At 34.3% G+C, this 20,881-nt stretch overlaps 2 protein-coding genes across 8 annotated transcripts in view; one reads left to right on the forward strand and one right to left on the reverse strand.

Moving 5' to 3' along the window:
• SGO1 (shugoshin 1) overlaps window positions 1–12,767 on the forward strand; it is a 30,308-nt gene extending 17,541 nt beyond the window's left edge. For all 5 annotated transcript variants that reach the window (XM_058183778.1, XM_058183777.1, XM_058183780.1 and 2 more), the window contains 9 exons: window positions 3,729–3,791; window positions 4,237–4,380; window positions 4,464–4,660; window positions 4,828–4,932; window positions 5,651–5,718; window positions 6,671–6,822; window positions 10,005–10,847; window positions 11,291–11,465; window positions 11,586–12,767. In XM_058183778.1, coding sequence (XP_058039761.1) covers window positions 4,245–4,380; window positions 4,464–4,660; window positions 4,828–4,932; window positions 5,651–5,718; window positions 6,671–6,822; window positions 10,005–10,847; window positions 11,291–11,465; window positions 11,586–11,724 — 1,815 coding nt within the window. In that variant the 5' untranslated portion in view covers window positions 3,729–3,791; window positions 4,237–4,244 and the 3' untranslated portion in view covers window positions 11,725–12,767. The remainder of the gene's footprint in view (window positions 1–3,728; window positions 3,792–4,236; window positions 4,381–4,463; window positions 4,661–4,827; window positions 4,933–5,650; window positions 5,719–6,670; window positions 6,823–10,004; window positions 10,848–11,290; window positions 11,466–11,585) is intronic.
• A 385-nt stretch (window positions 12,768–13,152) lies between these two features.
• KAT2B (lysine acetyltransferase 2B) overlaps window positions 13,153–20,881 on the reverse strand; it is an 86,995-nt gene continuing 79,266 nt past the window's right edge. For 2 of the 3 annotated variants that reach the window (XM_058183773.1, XM_058183772.1), the window contains exons 14-18: window positions 16,696–16,810; window positions 16,045–16,081; window positions 15,791–15,854; window positions 15,632–15,716; window positions 13,153–14,990 (exon numbers count right to left, since the gene is read on the reverse strand). In XM_058183773.1, the coding sequence (XP_058039756.1) occupies window positions 14,797–14,990; window positions 15,632–15,716; window positions 15,791–15,854; window positions 16,045–16,081; window positions 16,696–16,810 (495 nt within the window). In that variant the 3' untranslated portion in view covers window positions 13,153–14,796. The remainder of the gene's footprint in view (window positions 14,991–15,631; window positions 15,717–15,790; window positions 15,855–16,044; window positions 16,082–16,695; window positions 16,811–20,881) is intronic. The other variant, XM_058183774.1, reaches the window with a different exon arrangement.

The raw sequence follows: 20,881 nt of genomic DNA on the forward strand, positions 1-20,881 counted from the left end.
TGCCATAGGCTGATTCCTATTTTCCCTCTGATCCTAGTAAGCTCAATAATGTTTCACAGTTGGACAAATACTAGCCTTGGCATTTGTGCCTTAAAAAGTGAGTCTTGGCTTTTGCAGAGTCAAATGTGAAAAAGCCAGTTGCACCACACAGGTGAACATTCCTGGTCTTAGTGCCCAGATGCTGAAGTCTTGTCAGGCTTAGTCCAAATGATCAGGTAATAGGAATGGATTTTATACCTGTTTCAGATGTTCCAAAGGTACTCCCTGATAAAGATTGAGAATACAGATCTTCCCAGCATCTTTGGCCCTCCTTTGACGCTCTTTGGACATCACAACTTTGAGTCTCTGATATCATCATTATGTTAGCCCAAACATCCAACTCTACCTTATTCAATGATGGCTCATTGGCATGCAGCCTTCTACTCAAAGTAGTATTGGAGCACATGGATCTACCAGCCTCATTTTTTTTTCCAGGAACATCCCGATCACAGTATAAATAGATTTGCAGAATCTGAGTGGAGCTGAGGTGTTAGATAGACAGTCCAGAGATCCAATCATGAATTTAATCAAAATTATTCATATACTTTTCAGTCATTTTACTTTATATCTACTAGTATTGTTGGGCAACTTTTCAGGATCAGCTCAGCAGAACCAGACAAGGCCCTGAGGCGCTGTCATTTTGGGCACCAGAATTGTCCTAGAAACCACACCAAATAGCTGGAAAGGAAAAGAAAACTTTTATTTGCAAATAAAAGGACTACCTGGAAGCAAGTTCCAAATGGGCACATTTGGACTTTGAGTGGATCTCCCTCTTGTGCAATTTTGAAAAATATAGATTTTCTTGACTCAGTCACGGAAACACATCCCCATTATAAATCAGTCATTAAGAGAAACATCATGCATATATCTTCAGTGGGTATATATCTTTAGGTTGTAACCTTTAATTCAGTTAAAGGTTGCAACCTAAAGATTACAAAGTAAGGCCTATATTTATCAATAATCTTCCTCCTTACTAAAAACATTCATAAGGAACTTGATACCAGGGTCTTGCCCATCACCTTAATGCTTAGGAATTCCTGATTTTTGAGACCATTTTGTTGTATACCTTTATTATTGGAATTGGAAAACACAGGTAACTGGTAGGTGAACTACCTTATGGTCCATGCTGGGGTATATAATCAGGTGCATAAGTTCCTAAAAAAGGTTTCTTTGTCAAATCAAATGCTACACTGAGATCTATAAAAGTTGTAAACAGATGTCTGACTCCCTTTAACTGTTTATTTTTCTATTAGATGGCATAAAATGAAGCAATTGTCAGTAATGGAGCGAGCTGACCTAAAAGCACTTTGCTTTTGAGGAAGCAAGCCCTTTTTCATTACCTATCTCTCAATCTTACATAAAAAATATTTGTCATACAGTTTTGCTATAATGTCAGTTAGGCTAATTAGTTTATAATTTGAAGGATAACCCTTATTTCTCTTTTTGTAAATGGCAACCAAAATAAAGAGGTCCCAACCATCTGGAATTTGGCAGGAATTATTCTATGGGTAAATAAACTTTCAAGTAATGTCAATGTGACATTTAAATAACTTTGGGGAGACAAGATCTTTGGGATAACTTTGGAATGAATGAGTTACAGGTCTCCTGTTGATCATTTTGTGGGTCTTCTAGTCCATTAGTCCATTTCGTGCATAAATAATAGGCTGCAATATTCTTCCCGTGTGGAGGCAGGTATAGATGTGTCCAAGGATAACCTACATTCCCACAATAGTCCTACAAATGAGTGCCAGAAAAGAATTAAGTGGGTTTTTGTTTATCTCTAAATATAAAGAGAGGGAACAAGTGATGAGACTTTATGCATTTAGTAGTTTTCTTATGCTGTTATCTGAGAGATAACACGCAGCATAATTATTACTTGATGAATAGTTCAATTTGTAAAAGTTGAGGATACCTTAAAATACATATGGTGGGAAAGTAACAGCGTTCAGTGCACCTTGGTGTATAATCATGCTGGCCATATGACCAAGGAAAGTGTCTTCGGACAATGCTATCTCCCTTGGTTAAGAAATGGAAATGAGCACCACTCTCTACAGTTGGGCACAACTGGACAGGCAAAACGTTTACCTTTTACATACATACAAATACACATACACACTTTCATACATACATAAATACATACTGGTACATCACTTTAAGGGTATTAATAACAAAAGCATTTAGGCTGATATTAAATTAATATTTGATTCTAGACCTTGGAGGTTTGTATTTGTTTTAGTTTATATATCAATATTACAGACCCCAAGATAATTAAAATGGTAAAAGGTGTCCTCAAATAGGCTTCCAATTTATAGCCAGGATTTGTGTGTCTCTATAACCTTAAGGAAGCTGTATTCTGGAATGCTCCTTTTTATCTTTGATTTCTGTTTAGAAAACTCCATGTTTGAGTTATAGGAAAGGAACATAATGTTTTTAAAATACTATTGCCATATCACATATACATTGCAGAAGGTAAGTATGGATGTTTAATTATAGAGTTGCTTTCCATGATCTCACTCAGAGGTGAAATGCTCCGAAGTCTGCTACCAGTTCGCTGGACGAACCAATATTTTTGACTATCAGCTTATATTTATATTTGCTAGAAAGCAGAAAATTGTGCATAAAAAAGCACATCTTAAGTTTTGATTGCTTATCTGTCTGAAACCCCTCCATCATGTTATACATTTGAAGGAGAAGAAAATATTTGAGAAGATGTGATATACCCATAATTTTGTGTGTGTGTGTTACATTCACTACTAAACCTCACGGCTCCTCATATATATGAATTGTTTAAAGTGCTAGTATAAGAAACCATTTCCAACAATCTAAATTGATCCTGAATAGTGACAGAGAGAAGATTCAGTCAAGAACCTGTGGCCTAAAAAACCAAATAGTTTCTTAGCTAAAAGTCATGTTTTGCAAAGCCATATTCAGAGGTGCCCAATATAAGGTTGTTTTGCATGATTAAGACACTACATTGGAGGAACATTTGCTTTCTTTGTATTTTCTTATTACTCAAACGAGACAGAAATCTTAAGAGACTGTTTAGAACGACATGATCTTGGATGTGACCTAGATAAGACATTACTGTGATAGAATAGCTGCATTTTTGCTATAGATTTTTGCTGTCAAGGTTTTACTTTGTTATCAACTTGCTACTGCTTTTAAATCTTTACTAATGAAAATCAATCTGAGTGGACTGTAATGTATCATAAGCTTGATGCTAAATACAGGCTCTGAAATTTAAGTATGCTTTAAAATTTAAGAAAAAAATTATTGTACAAAGAAGGGAATTGCTAGAATATTTTAGTGTTTATATTATATTTGTGCATTTTTGAGCACTTTTATCAAAGCTCAGAAACCCTATCTCATTTTGTTTTCGTTAAAATTTGCTAGCCTTGCTTTTTACTTATTGTTCATAGGCCCTGAAAGTAGCTTACCCAGGGACGTGAGATAAGGTGTACATTTCAAGGCTAGCTTCTCTTCTCATTAGATAAATTATTCTCAGAAAATTTAGAGGCCCTGGCACGGGAGGAAGACGTTCCTTATATGGAAAGATGAGAGGGTAGAATTGGTTGAATGGGTAAAGGGGTGGCATTGTAAAGGAGGGGCTAATCATGGTGTATATAACCTGTGCTGGAAGAAGGGTTCTTTGCAGCTTCATCCTAACAGCTTGCTGTCATCATCTTTAGGTAAAGAACAAGGAACTTTATGCAATTGGCTGTTTTCTTGATCCCAGCTCAGAATCTGATTTGGTAAGAAATAAAATATTCCAATAATACAAATATTATAAGGGGAAAATAACATTATTAACTTTTATAATTCAGAAGTAAAACTAAAATGGATTTTTCATCTTTCAGATGAAATAAGCTATAGGGAACAGAATACAGTTGGTGTCTAAACTGCTTTTTTATATGAACAGCAACTTTACAAGAGGACAAATGTTTTTATTGTTTAATAAATGCTTTACTTTAATCATCTCCTTGATCCTGATACAGATACCAAAATATCTAATTCTGTAAGTTCATATCCATTTGTACAGTATTTTTCCAAATTTAACTTTTACATTAAGTCTTGTTGAAAAACAAGCTTTCATGAAGAGATTTTGCAGATGTATTTAAAATGCTAAATGTGTTTTTTTTCTCAAGTATATCATAAGATTTTAAATATATCTGAATACAACAGTTTCTGTATTTTTAGAATGAAATATGGCGAAACCTTTGAAAAAGTCATTTAAGGATAGTTTGGAAGATATAAAAGAACGAATGAAAGAAAAGAGAAATAAAAAATGGGCAAGCCTGGGTAAAGCAAACCAAGTTTTACCTATTAAGAGTAAAATTGCAGGTAAGTATTTTAATATTCTCTTTTCTCTCCCTCCCCCCTCCAAAAATAGATTTTTTGAAGTTACAATTATCCATCTTTTTTAGATAATTCTATGGCACAGTTGAAAAACTTACAAGCAAATAATCGTGCTTTAGCTTTGGCTTTAGAAGAAGAGAGGAGTAAAATGAGGGAAGCACAAGATATCATACTGTGTTTAAAGAAAGAATATCAGAGCTTGAAGTTTCAGAATTTTGACCTACAAAGAAAGCTTAAGTTACAGCAAGAAAAACAACATGCTGAGGTATTTGTTTTAATATGGTTTCAGAAAATAAATAATAAATAATAAATTTAAAATTATTTTGCTATTATATTGTTTTAATTAATTTACTTTTATTTTATGTTTAAAAAAGCTCATTGAACTTTACTATGAAATGCCTTTTATACCTATTTTATTTTGTTTTGAATTAGAATGGATTCATGGTAGTGAAGAAGATTATTTCTAAAGTTGTTCAAGATCTACTCAGTGCAGCAAATATTCTTGATCCCTTAAATGATATCTCTACTGCTGATTTTGTAAGTTTTTTTTTCCTCCCCTTTGTATGTGCATTTGTAATTTATAGGCTTGAACTATCACTTCAGACTACTGGAAAAATATTTATATAAATCAAAGTTCTTGACCTATTAGAATCTAAAAATTGTCTCAAAAGTGAAATGAGATTCAAGTATTCAAGACTGGATTACTTTGCAAAACTCCAAATAGCCTATTTTTAATTTCTTAAATCCTTTTGCACTTCAAGTAAGATAACACTCCTATGTTCTTCTATAAACCCCAAGTGTTCTCTTTCTATTTTTTTTACACTTACATAGTTTTGCAAATGTAAAGTGATAGCACTAATATGAGATTTGATAATATGGGGTTTATTTTTAATATTATTATCTGATACTACAGGCAGTAACGAAAAACAAACTCCTAATCAAGGTGTATGATGAATATAAACAGAAATTCAGTGTCCTTATCTGTAGACATTAATTCATTGTTAAAAACATGAGTCTTGGTGAATGTTTTGTAAGATTTGAATTACTCAGGGAAGTTTCTATTTTTTACAATGACCTACTATAGTTTTAATTCCTCTTAATGAACTTTCACTGGTAGAATTCCTCTTACTGGCCTTTCTCAGTAAATTGACTTACAAACTGCTATTGGAACCCACGTTTATGCATAATTTTCAAATATTGTATCTGACTCAGTTATGGATGCTTAATGTTTTTCATGTCTTCTTAATTTCTGTAGAATACAATTCAGTATAACTCTGAACATGAGGAATGTGCTTCTGGAAGTTTAAAGAAGCCTGATCCTTTGTAAGTATAGTTCACAAATTTGGATGTTTAAACAAAACAATTGGTTTTAAAATCTGTTTTAAGAATGCATAAAGTGCTTCAATCAAGGCTAATTTAAGCAGTGTATAATACCAATTGATACCAGTTGACACAGTGGATTCACGCCAACATAATATAAAAGTATAATAAAAATTACTATAAAAATTATATCACTACCCTAGGTCACTCAAGTCCTAAAGACCTTTCTTAATGTTCAGGTTGTTAACAACCTCCAAGAGAGTAACAACAACTCTAGCAAGGGTGAGGTGTGATGTATGATGAGAACAAGTACAAGCTGATCCAGAGAAAGGGATCAGGACAAAGAACACCTGCTTTGTGAGCTGGGGTGGGGGTGGGGTTTTCCTTTCACAACTCTTAATAGTTGAGGACTTTCAGCAGGCATTCTCTGTCCTTTCATTAGATGAGTAAGCAATATCAGAAATATCCAGGCCTTGACAAAATAAAAAATAAATTCTGCAAAGCAAGTATATTTTGAAATAGATTTGAGGTGATTGGCTGTTTTCAATTTACTTAATATAAGGAAAGATATGGGTTTTGTATTAATTAATAGAATAAGATTAGTAGTTTAATTTTATTATTCTGGGGAAGAAATAACAAAGCATCATTGTATTATATTATTTAAATGTTAAAAAAATAATTAGAGATTATGAACCATTTGATTTTACAAGACTATATAATATTTGAAGTTTTAGAGATTTTTTTGCATTAAAATGCATGAAAGTATAAATTATATTTGATAAGAAATAGCTCTTTTTTATTTCACCTTTTTAAATACATGTTCCTGAAAGGTATTACATTTGAAATATTCATTCAAATTTAATTTAAGAAGCAGATTTAGAAAGATGAAAAAATGTAATCCATGATTCTCCAGTGTAACAACCTGTTTTAAAACTAACTAATCTATCTTTCATAGGGCACTTCTAAAGCACATCCTTGCTGTAGAAGTAGGTAAAGAAGATGCAGATGAAATACAAGATAAAGTGGAAAAACTTTATTATTCAGATTCTGATTTAAATTTCTGCGATGACATTGAGAATATAGCTTCAGTGTCTCCGACAGATACAGGTGAGCAATCCCAAAATTAAGTTTATAAAAGTAAAGCGAAAGCTTTAACTATTGGTTTGTGCATATTACAGATTAATCATTTGCCTGTTTATTTAGGAATTGTTCTTAAAGCTTGAAAAGGCTCAAATTATAATGTTTGAAACTCATATTTAAAATTTTTTATTGTAATATGCAAATGAAGGAGTAGTAAAATATACAGTTCCAGTTCATAAAAAATAGCTACTAGGATTCTAGAAAAGTAAAATGATGTCAGTCCCGAGTAAGAAATGTATCTATTATATTTTCAGTATGAAGGGTTTGTATAATTACAAGCAGCTCAGGTTTTTTAATGCATTAAATTGCATTAAACAATACAGCATTAAACAAAATAATATTGATCAGTCCTTCATCAGAAGAGGGCCAGATCAAAAGTAGAAAGCAAATACATATAATTAATCTACTGCACTCTTTAAATAATTACAAAATGTTTTTGCTAGGCCCAGTGATCGATTAATCCCTAGTTCATGAGTTCATACATTCCGAAGTTTTGGTATATAGTCCAGAAGTTACATTAATACTTTTCTCAAAATTATCTCAATATTAAACTGGGAACATAGCAGAACAAACTCTTACAATAGGTATGTGTACCAACAATCATTTTATTTTTCCAAGATAAAGAATTTGGTAACTCTGCAACTCTGTTCTCTACAGTGTCCAGTAAATGTTTAAATAGTAATTGTTTGTGGAATTAAGTCTCAATTAATCTAAAAAATATGCTTAACATTCTTTAAGAGCCTTACTGAAAGTTTTTTCCCGAAGGCCATCACTCTGCTAAACAAATAATTCCCTCAACACTGCCAAACTATTTACTAAATCTGCACTACTATTAATCTTCTCATCGTTCCCATCACCAATCTCTTCCCACTTATGACTGTATGACTGTAACTTCGTTGCTGGCAATCCTTATGATTTATATTGATATATTGACCATCATTTGTGTTGTAAATGTTGCACCTTGATGAACATATCTTTTCTTTTATGTACACTGAGAGCATATGCACCAAGACAAATTCCTTGTGTGTCCAATCACACTTGGCCAATAAAAAATTCTATTCTATTCTATTCTATTCTATTCTATTCTATTCTATTCTATTCTATTCTATTCTATTCTTAATTTATCAGTATGGACTATTCCAACTCCTTATTGCAAATTACTTATATCAATTTAATTTTTTTTAATTGAATGTTTTAAATTTTTCAAAATCATATTTTTGGACAATTGATAATGTACAGGCTTTAGATGCTGCTAAAATATCTATTATGCAGTTCAAATGTATTAGAATCCTGTATTTTTTAACATTTGTTTATTTTGGTGCCTTCAGGTCAGTATTGACTCTCATGGTGACTGCCTGGACAAGTCCCTGCAGTTTTCTTGACAAGATTTTCAGAAATGGTTTGCCATTGCCTGTTAAGTAGGGTTGAAGGGGAGTGATTGGCTCAATGTTACCCAGATAAATTTGTGCCTAAAACAGGGTTAAAACTCAGGTTTCCATTTTTAGCCTGGTATCTAACCACTACAATATATCCTCAACATACAATTATTTTGTTCAACAACCATTCAAAGTTAGGTTAGCATTGAATAGAGGGACAATTGTAACCTGGAAGTTACAGCTGTTGTACCATCTAGTCATGTGATCAAAATTTGGGCTCCTGGCATCTTACATGACTGCAGAGTTGCTTCATCTCTCCCCACTGAATATCTGCACCCCATCAATACCCTTTTGAATTTCTGCCACCCTAATTGATCTTTGCCAGTTTCTTGTCCCTACTCTGACCAAGAACTCCCAGCCTGGCCCTGAAGGCTTTCTTCCTAAGACCACTGAAGTTCAGTTTATTAGGCCTGGGGAAGATGACCTCATATAGCCAGCATCTGCCTCAAAGAGCCAGAACAGGTACACCTCATCAGCAGGAGCAAGAAGACAACAAAGATTAGCTGGGATGTCAGGGCCTCAGAGTGCAGGATAACCAGGATGACTGGCTGGGACATTTTTGGAGCAGCTGAAGCTTCCCAGGGCAGCTGCAATTTTTTTGCCGTGCTGCTGAGATGTTTGAGGTTTCCCAAGATAACTGCAGCTTTGTGCTGGATGGCTGGGATTTTGCAGCATACTGCAAGTCTGGGCTTCTTATATCCTCAGAGTTGTGGTGTGCCAAGAAGCCCTTGAGCTGCAGCAGGGAAAGCAGCCAGAGCCACCTTGGTCTGTGGCTTCTTGCCATTCTGCAGGGGAGGGTGCAGGATAACAAAAAGGGCAGAGATTGGAGGGTGTTGAGTTTCTTGGAAAAACCAGGGCTCAGGTCTGGGAAGGACCAAGCATAAATGGCTTAGATTGGTGTCATTGATAAAGCTATTAATAAAGTTCAGTTACTGATGGCAATGGGGAGAGCCACAATTGCTGGCATTAAGTGATGCTGTCAGGAAAAAATCTTCATGTAATTGAAAAGCAAAGTGTGGCATGATGCAGGTGGTTGGGGACAGGATTTATAAGAATGTCAGGAAGGTTTGTCAGAGATGGCAGCAAACAAAATTGAGGAGAAGCAAGAAGAGTTGTGGAAGCAGAATATGCATATGCTCCAGTTTACTAAAGTCTGTGGGGAAGAAACATTTTTACTACTAATTTTTAAAGCCTTAAAAGTTCAAGTCAAAGATAATCAGAAATGCTCTTGTCATTGTCATGATCTATTTGGGTATTAAGATCAGGATGGCAGGCTATTTTGAAGACCACCCCATTATTTCTAGCAAATAAGGAATGCTGCCTCCTGGGCTACATCCAGGTTATGGAATGCACTTATTTGGCCTACAGTTTTGGTAATTGAATATTTTTTAAAAACTATCTTTTCCTAGCCTTTGAAATGATGTCTTTAATTTATATTTTTCACTTTTTAGAAGCTTTATGACATTCTATTAACTGTCTTGCTAATACAAAGAGATGGTGTAAATTAAATAAATGTATTTAAATGTAAGTAATACATGTATCATTTGACTGGAAGAATTTAATAACGATTATAAATTTTATTAACTATACTTACTGTTTCCAAAATAGTAGAACTTGTTACTTATTATGGAAAGTATGATTTATAAATCTATACATTTTCTTAACTCTTTAAATATAGCTTTGCTGGTCACTGATGCATACCTTAAATTCTAGGTTACCAGAATTATTTCTGTGAAGATCATCCAGATCATGTAAACTCTGGGAGCAGAAATATTTCAGTTGATGAAGATAAGCAAACTGATTATTCTGTACCTAAAAATGTTTCTACCCGTCGTCATCATTTAAAAATTAATTCCCTCAGTGAAGTCTTTGAATCAAATGATGGCATTCCAGCTATCAGTGCTGATCTTTCATGTGCTAAGAATAATAATGAAAGTTCTGAAGAAATATCTATTAGTCAGGAGGACAAGCATAGTGTAAACATTGATAAATGTGAATCAGATATGCAAATTGAATCTGATAAAAGTGAATCAGATACACAAATTGAAAAGGCCACAGCTTTTTCAGAACAAAGTAATTTTAATAATACTGGTGGCTTTAAAACTAAGAAAGGGAAGAATCAGAAGAGAAAATTGGTAACCACAAAAAATGTGTCCAAGACAAGATCCAATAAAGACAAAAACTACAGTAAGCATGCAGGACCTAAACAAAAAGCAAATACATCCATTCGTTCCAATGATGCTTATGATTTTATTAGTGAAGAGTCTGTTCATATAACACCTTTCCGGCAAAACAAACAAAATGATCATGTTGATGACAAAGAGTATACAAAAGAAAGAGAAATCTGTAGTGGTGAATCATCTGTTTCCGAAGAAGATCCTGATGATAGTCTCTATGTGCCTTACTCAAAAAAATCAAAATCCAATGAAACTTTAAATTCTGGAACAGATGTAATCCCACTACGCACAAAATCACGATCAAAGAAAACTGTGTCTGAGCAACTTATAAATCCTGAGGGGGAAAGCAGGAACACCAAGACACTTGAATCTCATTTGGGTAAGAAAATTCTTGTTTCTATGTGTATTATTATAGAAATGTATTACTTTAGAACATGGTACTCAATCTCCAGTACTGAAATCAAAAATAGTACATAGTAGCAGATTCTAAAAATTGTGTGAATTTTTTGCTAATATTCTCAAAATATTTTTTTAAAATAAATATGCACAAGGGCATTGTTTTCTTGCTCTTTCCCTTGCAATATAAGCTTAAAAAATTGACCATACTTTGAAGGTAGCCAACAAAGCATTGAACTTTTGTTTTAAATGAATAAGCTGTAATGGTCATAATTTAAGAACTAAATATTGTTTATATTCAGTAATATGTTCAAATTTTAAAGCTGAGTGAGTTCCCTTCGGATTAGCATTGCCTGAAACTAGGGGGGAAGGGGGAATTATAATGGTTATTATTGGGGAAAAAGTGATAGTACTTTCTTTCAACAGATGAATCATCTGAGGCACTTCAAAAACATCATCTCAATGATATTACCAATGCTGCATCAACTTCTTACCAAACAAGAATGTCTTACCTAGCCTTCGGTACTGCAGCAAAAGATGCTAGTTACCAAAGATGTAGAAGTACTAGTTATGTCAGTTACAAGGAGCCAAGTCTCAGTGGGTTTGTATCTCTCTTATGGTTTTTCCTATTGTAAGATCTACATTAATTTCACATTTTTGTTATTGTTTGAATTGTTTCAATTTATGAATTTTACAAAAAAAATATAATTTGTTTTGATAGGAAACTCAGACGAGGAGACCCGTTTACAGATACCAGCTTTCTGAACTCTCCTATTTTTAAAGAGAGAAAGAACATCAAATCCAAATCACTTAATAAAAAATTGCTGTCCAGATACGACGAAACATTTGTTGGTTATTAAGATATTTTTCATGGAGTACACTTAGCTTCTCATTTATATTATGCTGAAAGTATATTAACTAAAATTTTGGAGATAGAGCTTTTGCATATTTCTGATCTAGATTTATAAATACTTTGATAATATTTTATTTCACACATATACCGCCTTCCAGTATTTATCTATTCAGAAAGATGTGAATAACCTATTATCATTTTAATAGGAGCTACTTCCTGAACATGATAGAATAGGTTTAATGCAGATTATCATTTATTTGATAACAAATGCAGTTCATTTTAACAGTCTGTCACTTTCTGAACTATTACTTATATGTCATAATAAAATTTTGAATAATTTTGATTAAAGGTAATTTGGTTTAATTAACAATACTAGCATGTTTTCAGCCTCCATGTTCTTGCAACTATTCTAACAGTTTGTAAAATATAAGCTGAATATGTTAACTTGTAGGTTTATTAGGAATTAGGAATGAGTTCTTAATAAATGTGAGTTGGCTTATATTTCACAGCTATCCAATTTCCACATTGTCATAAGTCTTTTGTGATGTGATGTATCTCAATGCTAGTATTTTTATTCATTTATTTCAAAGCAACTATTAGGCTTGATAGCACTTACAACAAAGAGAAAGATAAGTAGAAACCTATACGTACTAGTATTTACTTTTAATATAAGAATTTTAACTAATAGTTATATCCAAAATTATTTTTTTCTTGTCTTTTATGTCTTTAGATTGTAAGCCTATGGTATCAGTGATTTAACTAGTTTTTTAAGTACATATCTTTTAAGAAGAATGTAAAAGTCAAATAAATAATATGTTTTGATTTCACTTGTATTAATCTGTATGAAAACTAGAAATTCCATTCCAATTTGCTACTGCACAGTGAGTTCCAGTTCTTATTACCTGAAGGTGTTATAGCATGCTTATATTCCATTTTATAAAATGAGAGGTACTCTACAAACAATGAGTATGTCTGGTATTTTTATATGCAAATTACAAAATAGCACACAAGATCAATGTTATACATATAATTTAAAACCATTTTATACCAGTACAATAAATAATTTTACAAATGTAAAATTTCAGTTAAAGTATTTAAACGCATACTGTGTATAACTTTATTGCACAATATCTATGAAAATAATCTTTAAATTAGAAACCAAAATGTTCTCAATATAGAAGAGACTCTAATTTCAAGACAATAAGAATCTTTGAAAATAACACTTTCACAGGATATCAAGCTTTAGAGGTGACTCTGTTGGCCCAGTTTACAAAATACATGAAAATTACTATTTAAATATTCTAAAACAAAGTTGCATCATTGTACCTTAAATACAAAGCTCATTCTGGTTTATATAAAGCGCTAAGGCATTTCTATTTTACTATTTTGTCTATTATGTACCATTTCCTTCTAGCAATGTTCTTTTAATCAGAATAAAACATTACTACAGGCATTGTGCCAAAAAACCTCCTTTGTAATGTCTTTTATTACTTTCTACAAGTTTACTAGTGAAATATTTCAGCATTAACTGTGTGTGTGTGTGTGTGTGTGTACACACACACATACATAAACATACTAGGGGTATCTTGCTTTCCCCTCCAGTGTTGAGATACATTGTAGAACTGAGTGGTTAATGAGTATGGCTTCCCTAATAACTAATGATATCAAATGAAGTTTATTTTTTATGTATAATGTAAGAAGTAGCTCAAATATATATGGAATTAATAAAATTCAAGTTCCTAATTTTAAAAAACTGATTAGTCCAAGTAGAAGTTGATAAAAATCTACTCAAAGTTGATTTTATAAAATTATTTTATTTATGGCAAGACGCAAAGCAAGTGGTACACTATGTGGCATTGGGCTGGATGCAGTCAAATTCTGAGCTAACCACTTAAAATCTAGTTAGTCGTGCCTTCAGATTTCAGTATGTTTCCCATTACTTTACAATGCAGATAGCTATGGAAAAACTATACATATCAGCCTCTGTTATAGTTAAGTGGGAGATTTAAATATGGTTTATCAATCAGGTATTACTGATCCCATTGTTTAGTTTAGGGATGTATGCTTTAGTTATTACGCATTTATCAACATAAATTATATACTTGGGGCTAATGTCTATATGAAAATTCAAATTATTGTCCATTCCACCCACTCATTACAGCACCTATTGTATTTTTGCAAAATGGCTTTCATGCATAAAGATCCATACAAATTTATAAAGACAAAGCTATTGCTAGATTGGGTTCAATAGTAGAAATAGTACTTTTCTAAATCTACTAAAAGACTAAGCAACAGTTAGGAGCTTAACACAAAGTCTGATGTTCTTTTCAGAACATGACCTAAGTGAAAATGATGCTACACTTTCCTTGAAATGCAAATATTAGGAACCAAGCTCCAATCTGGGCCAGTCTTCCGAGCTTTCAGACTTGTACTAGAGACCATCATCAGCCCTGAAAATGGGTCCAGTACAAGTCTAACACTAAACCTCTGGTCCCAGTGACTGCCTCAGATTGGATCCTGCGACATCCTGGGACCTGTGTATTTGCCTTCATTCTGAGAAACAAATTCACAGAAGAAATTAAGCTTCCACCTAATGGAATTCCTTTCTTATAGCTTAAGCACCTTCTCTTAGTGAATGTTTTATCTCGGGATGTGTATGTATGTGTATATATTTGTGTTTGTGTGTGTGAAAATAAAATATTCATTGTATATGTATTAGCATTATATATTATATATATAATTCATAATATATAATTCATTTCCCCCTTCATTAACATCTTTGCTGTAAAAATAATCCATTTTTCAATCTGATACATTAAGCTTAAACATTCACTGCTTGGAAATTTACCCTTTCCAAATGTCCAAACAGTTTGTGCAATACATCTAATAAAAATTGAATACACCGCAAAAGGTCATGCAAGTGTACATTTAAAAATACTTTAATAAAATAAACTCTTCTATAGTACATGTTTAAAAGTGCTAGTTAAGAAAGTTTTATTTTACAAACAAGTTTCAAATCTAGTGAAAGAACTGCATATTTTGCTGTTACATTAGGCATCTTAATTGTATGAGAAGAAAACTATTTGTCGATTAATCCAGCTTCTTTAATTTTTGTGTAGAAGAATTTCTCCAGTATATTGGCACATTTATAATATTCACTTTCGGGGGGGTTGTACTCTCTGCAGTTAGTAAACACTCGCTGCATATCTGCCATGAATAATTTCTTAGATACGTAGTATCTGTTCTTCAGTCGTTCACTCATAGTTTTCAGATCTGTATAAGAACAAACATCTTATTACTAGAATATCATTTGGTTCTGTGTTTCCCCCTCTAGTGAAAAATGGCTATTCACTGAACTTCATAAAGTTCAGACATAAAATCACGGTTTTTATACATAATCACACACTTGCCTCCTTTTTGCAGCTGAACCATAATTCTTTATAAATTATAATGAATCTGCCATCCAATTGTAAAAATAATCTCACTGGAGGAGAATGCTGCCTTTGAAAACGGGTCTCCAACCTTGGCAACTTTAAGACTCGTGAACTTCAGCTGAAGTCTACAAGTCTTAAAGTTGCCAAGGCTGGAGACCCCTGTTTTAAAGTACCTAATTATTGTTTGGGCAAAAGCAGTTTCTGTAAGCAGAAAGCTCTTTTGCTTACAGATGAGTGTTGTTGACACAGGTGAACCCAAACACAGAAAAATCCCTTGCATGATCTACAGAAGATGCTTCAAGATCATTTTCCTACACATCTGCTTTTTCTAATGCAGGTATCACTAAATTGACATTACATTGAAAAAAAGTTTCTGATGGTTGTGCAAAATTGATGGAACAAGCACACATTTACAGTTCCATATTTTAAAATTTATTTTCACTTTCTGTAAAGGCCTTTTTAAAATACTAATGGCATTACCCATAGGAAACCTTATAACTTCATAATATCCAGGAGCCTCTGTTCTCTTCACTGGTTCCATGAAAGGCCAAGCACTTTGGTGGCTCTAGGAAAAAAATATTACTGATCAATGTTTTATATCAGAAAACATTTCATGAGATTTACAAAAACAAAACATACCTTGACCTGCTGTAGAATGTTTTTTAGTGTGCTGTAAAGTTGATCCAGATCTTTGGTTTCTTTACTTAAAACAAAATGCAGACAAAATTAAAATGTATGGTCTGTACAGTTATTTTAGCTAACAACCCACCAGTGATAATGACAAAACTCTATATTCTGCTGTCAGAAATACAGATCCAATTATTTTTAAGGAATGTATTAATAGTCAATTTGAAAAGAATTTTATTTGATTTGTTTTACTCAACAATGCTTACCTCTTCTCTTTATTACTTGGTTTCCAGCCAGTCTCTCCTATGAAGCAAAATTAAAGCAAAAGGCAAATAAAAAATGATAAATGTATGTATGGTCTTAAATCCATATACTCTGCTTTAGAGCAGGGCTGTTAAATTTGCTGGCCGGATGCATCATGAGCTGGCCATGCCCATGCCCGGTTTAGCAAAGGGGGGGGGGAGTCCTGATACGTCATGTGATGATGCGAGTTTGACACCCCTGCTTTAGAGGATATTCCAACATTCAACAATGTTGAAGCCAACATTCAGATATATCTGAATATCTTAAAGAACAAATTCCCAACAATTAATTAATATCTACATACAAATTAGTCAAGGAAGCATTAGAACTCTACCAGTTTTTAATTCCCAAAGCATTATAAAAATAATGGTAATTATGTATTAATTCTGGTTAATAACAAGAAAATAAAGAATCATGTCACGATACACAATTAAAATAAATCATTGTCAGTAAAAGTTTATAAATAACCAAGAACTATATCATTTCTAGAAAAGAGAATCCAGTAGTTTAAAATTAAATTAAACCAATATTTGCAGAAAAGGGTAAAAATCATTAAACATGATCTTGGCAATATTGTTATATATACAAAACAGCTAAAAGCATAGGGTACATACTAATTCCAGGAATACTTTCTATTGGAATCTGTCGTACTCCATCTTTGAAACAAGAAAGGCCAGGATAAACTTTCTGAATCTGTGCTTGCTTCCTTTCAATTAATTTTTTAATGATCTGGAATTAAGACAGGACAAAAATAGAAGTATAAAATACTATATTATTTTAAATGAGATTAATTTTTGAACAGGTTTATATTTGAACAAGTGAATGTTTAGTAAAAAGTAAATAAAAATGAATATTTACAGGGGAATGAATATATGGATCTGAAATATATAAATTATCTAAGATATTGATATTTGTAAGCCATTTATCCAATGTATTAAATGCAAATGTGAATGTGGAACTCATCTGTAGCACATATTTATCCAATTTGCTTCTTTGATAATGATACTGAAGGACACCACTATCATGCATGATCAATGCCTACATTTAGAGTTGTATTTTCTCACACTAGCCTTCTTCTTCTTATTGGCCTTGATAGTTTGATTTGGCGCAGTGCTGCCAGCACCAGGTGGTTCTCCCACCTATTGGAAGAAATGTTGAATATGTATAGTTGCAGGTGTTGATAACTTTAGGCATCCAGGGTTTCATATAATCAAAAATATAATTGGGCTCTTCAGACCTGTTCAGAATCCAGTCTCACTGGAAATTCAGGAAGATGTTCATAGTCAACTGTTTCCCCCCCCCCACAACTATGGTATTTGCAGATTTCTCCCATCCACCCTCTCAGAGGTCAGTTGCAGAGAAAAAGCAATAGAAGAGCAAGACTGGAAAGGGTAGTGGGGAAAGCAAATATTTAGGCTCAAAATTAAGGGCATATGAAGACCCAAAATATCTGAAAATCTTGATTTTTAAAACTTTCATTGTTCAGATAGTTTGTAGAGGCAATGCAGACAAACATTAGGATTAGCGAGGAATTAGTGAGATATTTTGATTTATTAAGAAAAGTCTAAGTAGAAAAGTAGATCTCATTCTGCTTGTATTCATTCTTGCTTGCTAAACATAGAAGGTGGGGGGAAATTTTCCAGTATCCGTAACTTCAAAGCTTTTCTTCCTATGATAGTCTCACATTTTCAATTTCCATCCCAGAGTTATGTGCCAGCAAGTCAAGGTCAGGTCTTTCAGTCTCCTTACCACAGCTGGACCATGAAGTCATGGTGCCAAGTTTTTATAAAAACTATGGGGTTGTTATTAGTGGGGAGCTTCTGCAGTGGAACCTAGTGCTGGGTACTGTTGCAAAATTAATTGTGCTTGAGGCATCTCTGTCTATTAAGGAGGTCCTGACAGCCTGTAAGAGATTTATAATACTATCTTGCTTGGTATGTATGTTTTTTAAGTTATGCTTTCAGATGTGTTTGTTTGAGATAATAAAGCTTGAAATCCCTTTATTTACTGGAGTCTCTAGATCAAGAAGAACCAATTGCCTGGGCATGTGATCACTGCCCTGACAGTTGGCAAAACACAATTGGTTACAAAGATGGGATCCAGTGACAATGCACTGGTTCTGGGAAAGAAAATCTGCAAATCAAGGAAATGATAGCAGAATTATATTGCTGGTTGACTTAGCATGTCTGGGGACCAATGGCTCAAAACTTAAACCACCAGTTGATCTCACCTACATGCCTACAGAAATTAGCACAATTTAGAGACTCTTTTCCTAATGCAAAACTTCAATGCATATCATTATTGGGAGTGGGAGAGAAGACAGGGAAGAAGTCAGTGGATGGACAAACTCCCAACTCGCTAATAATAATAGTGCTCCATAATGCCTGGGAGCGATTAGAAGATCCTCAGTGAAAAGTATAGCAACAAACTGAAGAAATCATCACTTCTAAAAGTCAGCAGACTCTTTTAAGAGAGGCACTGGAATGTGCATAGGAGGAATTCAGCACAGGAATAAGCAGTAACTATAGCTGTTCAGATTGCAAAATTAAATTAAATTAAAATTAAAGCACCATAAAGAATTGAAGAAAGGGTACATACCCAATCCTCACAAAGATAGACCTCTTATCGCATCCCAGCACTGAAATGTAGAAACCTGACAAGGAGATATGTGGGATTTGATGAGGAGGAATCCAGTTTGATGGAGGGTAAAGGAGTTGAGAATGTTTGGGTGGCTAAAATAAGACTCTTGGTCATTAATAAACCTAAGAGGCCACCTGGCAATCCAGAGGCTGCTCAAGCAACATGGACTGGCAGAGATTATACTCAGCTGGAATCAGTTGACGTGTAGTTGAAGATATTAATAGGCAGAAGCCAGGAGAGGCCCATTTAATGAAAGGAGCTCCCTCCTATATGCATAATCCCTAGATAAATCCAGGGCTGGGAATATTGATAGGGGAGGTCATAGTGTTGATAGAGCAATTAGGAGATGCACAGAGAAAAAATGATCCCCAGCCTTGTATCCAAGTAGCTGAGACAGTTTAAGTAGCTGAGAAAAATAATCCAATAATAGAATCTCACAGGTGAAATGTTTATAGAACTTCTTAAAAAGGTGTGTCAAAAGCAAATATGCATTGCCTTCCAAACTTAGAGCAGTATAAAAGGTGGGGAAAAAATGTTCCCCTGATGGGAAAAAGAGGTCAAGAAAATGCAAAGGTGATGGAAACTATCCCAACTGCCCCACCTGAAGAGCAATTATGTCCCTCTACCTAGAACAGAAATTGGGAGTGGAGGATGCCCCAGCCTTTGGATTAGTGGTGGCAAGACTCCAGTGGTAAGGGTAATAGAGACAGCAATCCCTGGAAACCAAAAGCCTAATTTACCCCTAACAATTTACTGATCTACTGCGTTTATGAATTATTCCAGACCCCAGTGTACCATTTTGCTTTTGAAATTCCAACTATTTTAAGTGGGAAGAGCAAAATTAACACTTATTCTGACCCAGCTCTCCAAACATGACAAACCTTCTGTAGTTGAAGCAATGATTCCTTTATTAGGAGCCCCAGCAGCCCCAGAAAAGAGATTCTCTTTCACCACAGGCTAATAAGTCTGTCCTGTAGAGAGATGAATAGTTATCTGCCACATCCATATCTGATGCCCTGCTGGAGGAGGAGCTGAATAGCTTCTTCACCTGCTTTGAGGTTAAAAGATCTGTCTCTGTGACTCTAGCTCAAAGGCCTTATAATCTCCAGACACCCTGCATGAACATCAAGTGAAAGCTGTGCTGAAGGCTGTAAATCCCAACAAAGCTGCAGGTCCAGACGGAGTGCTATGGAAAGTGGTAAAAATCTGCATTGACCAATTAACAGGTCAAGGATTTTTAACATCTCCCTGCAATTGGAGATGCAGGGAGACAAGGATTTTTAACATCTCCCTGCAATTGGCTAGAGTTCCATCTTCCTTGAAAGCACCCAAAATCATTCCAGTTCTGAAGGAAGCAGCCATCAACAGCCTGAATTGACTATAGACCCATTGCACTGACGTATATAGTGATAAAGTGCTTTGAGAAACTGGTTCTACAGCACTTCAGGTCCTGTGTTCCATTAAATTTTGATCAATACCAGTTTACTTACAGAAGCAACAGATTGACAGAAGATGCCATCACCACTGCTGCATTGAGACACGCCGAGAAATCTGGGAACTATGTCAGAATGCTTTTTATAAACTATAGTTCGGCCTTTAATACCATCTTATCAGGAATTCTGATTGAAAAGCTGACTGACCTGAATTTCCCTCCCCTCATTTGTGACTGGGTCAAAGACTTCCTGACGGACCGTCCACAAACAGTAAAGGTTAGGTCTCTGACATCTTCCAACCAGAAGCTCAACACAGGCTCCCCTCAGGGTTGCGTGCTCAGCTCCTTTCTGTACTCGCTGTATACATATGACTGCATATCCTCGAATACATAAAACACCATAATAAAGTTTGCAGACGACACAACGGTGTTGGGGCTTGTAACTGGAGGGGACGAATCAGCATATAGGGAAGAAGTCCAGAAGGTATCCATATGGTGTTCAAAAAACAACTTAACTTAACAGCTAAACACTAGCAAGACAAAGAAGATGGTGCTAGATTTCCAGAAGCACAGAGAGGAACCTGCCCCACTGTATGTTGAGGGGGAGTTGCATGGAGAGGGTTTCCTCTTTTAAATTCTTGGGAGTGCTCATTAGACAAGATCTCACCTGGAAAAACAACACATCCCTGGTGTTTCCTAAGGCTCAACAGAGACTTCATTTCCTTAGA

The sequence above is a fragment of the Ahaetulla prasina genome, chromosome 4 (genome assembly GCF_028640845.1).
Source record: "Ahaetulla prasina isolate Xishuangbanna chromosome 4, ASM2864084v1, whole genome shotgun sequence".
Classification (NCBI taxonomy): Eukaryota; Metazoa; Chordata; class Lepidosauria; order Squamata; family Colubridae; genus Ahaetulla; species Ahaetulla prasina.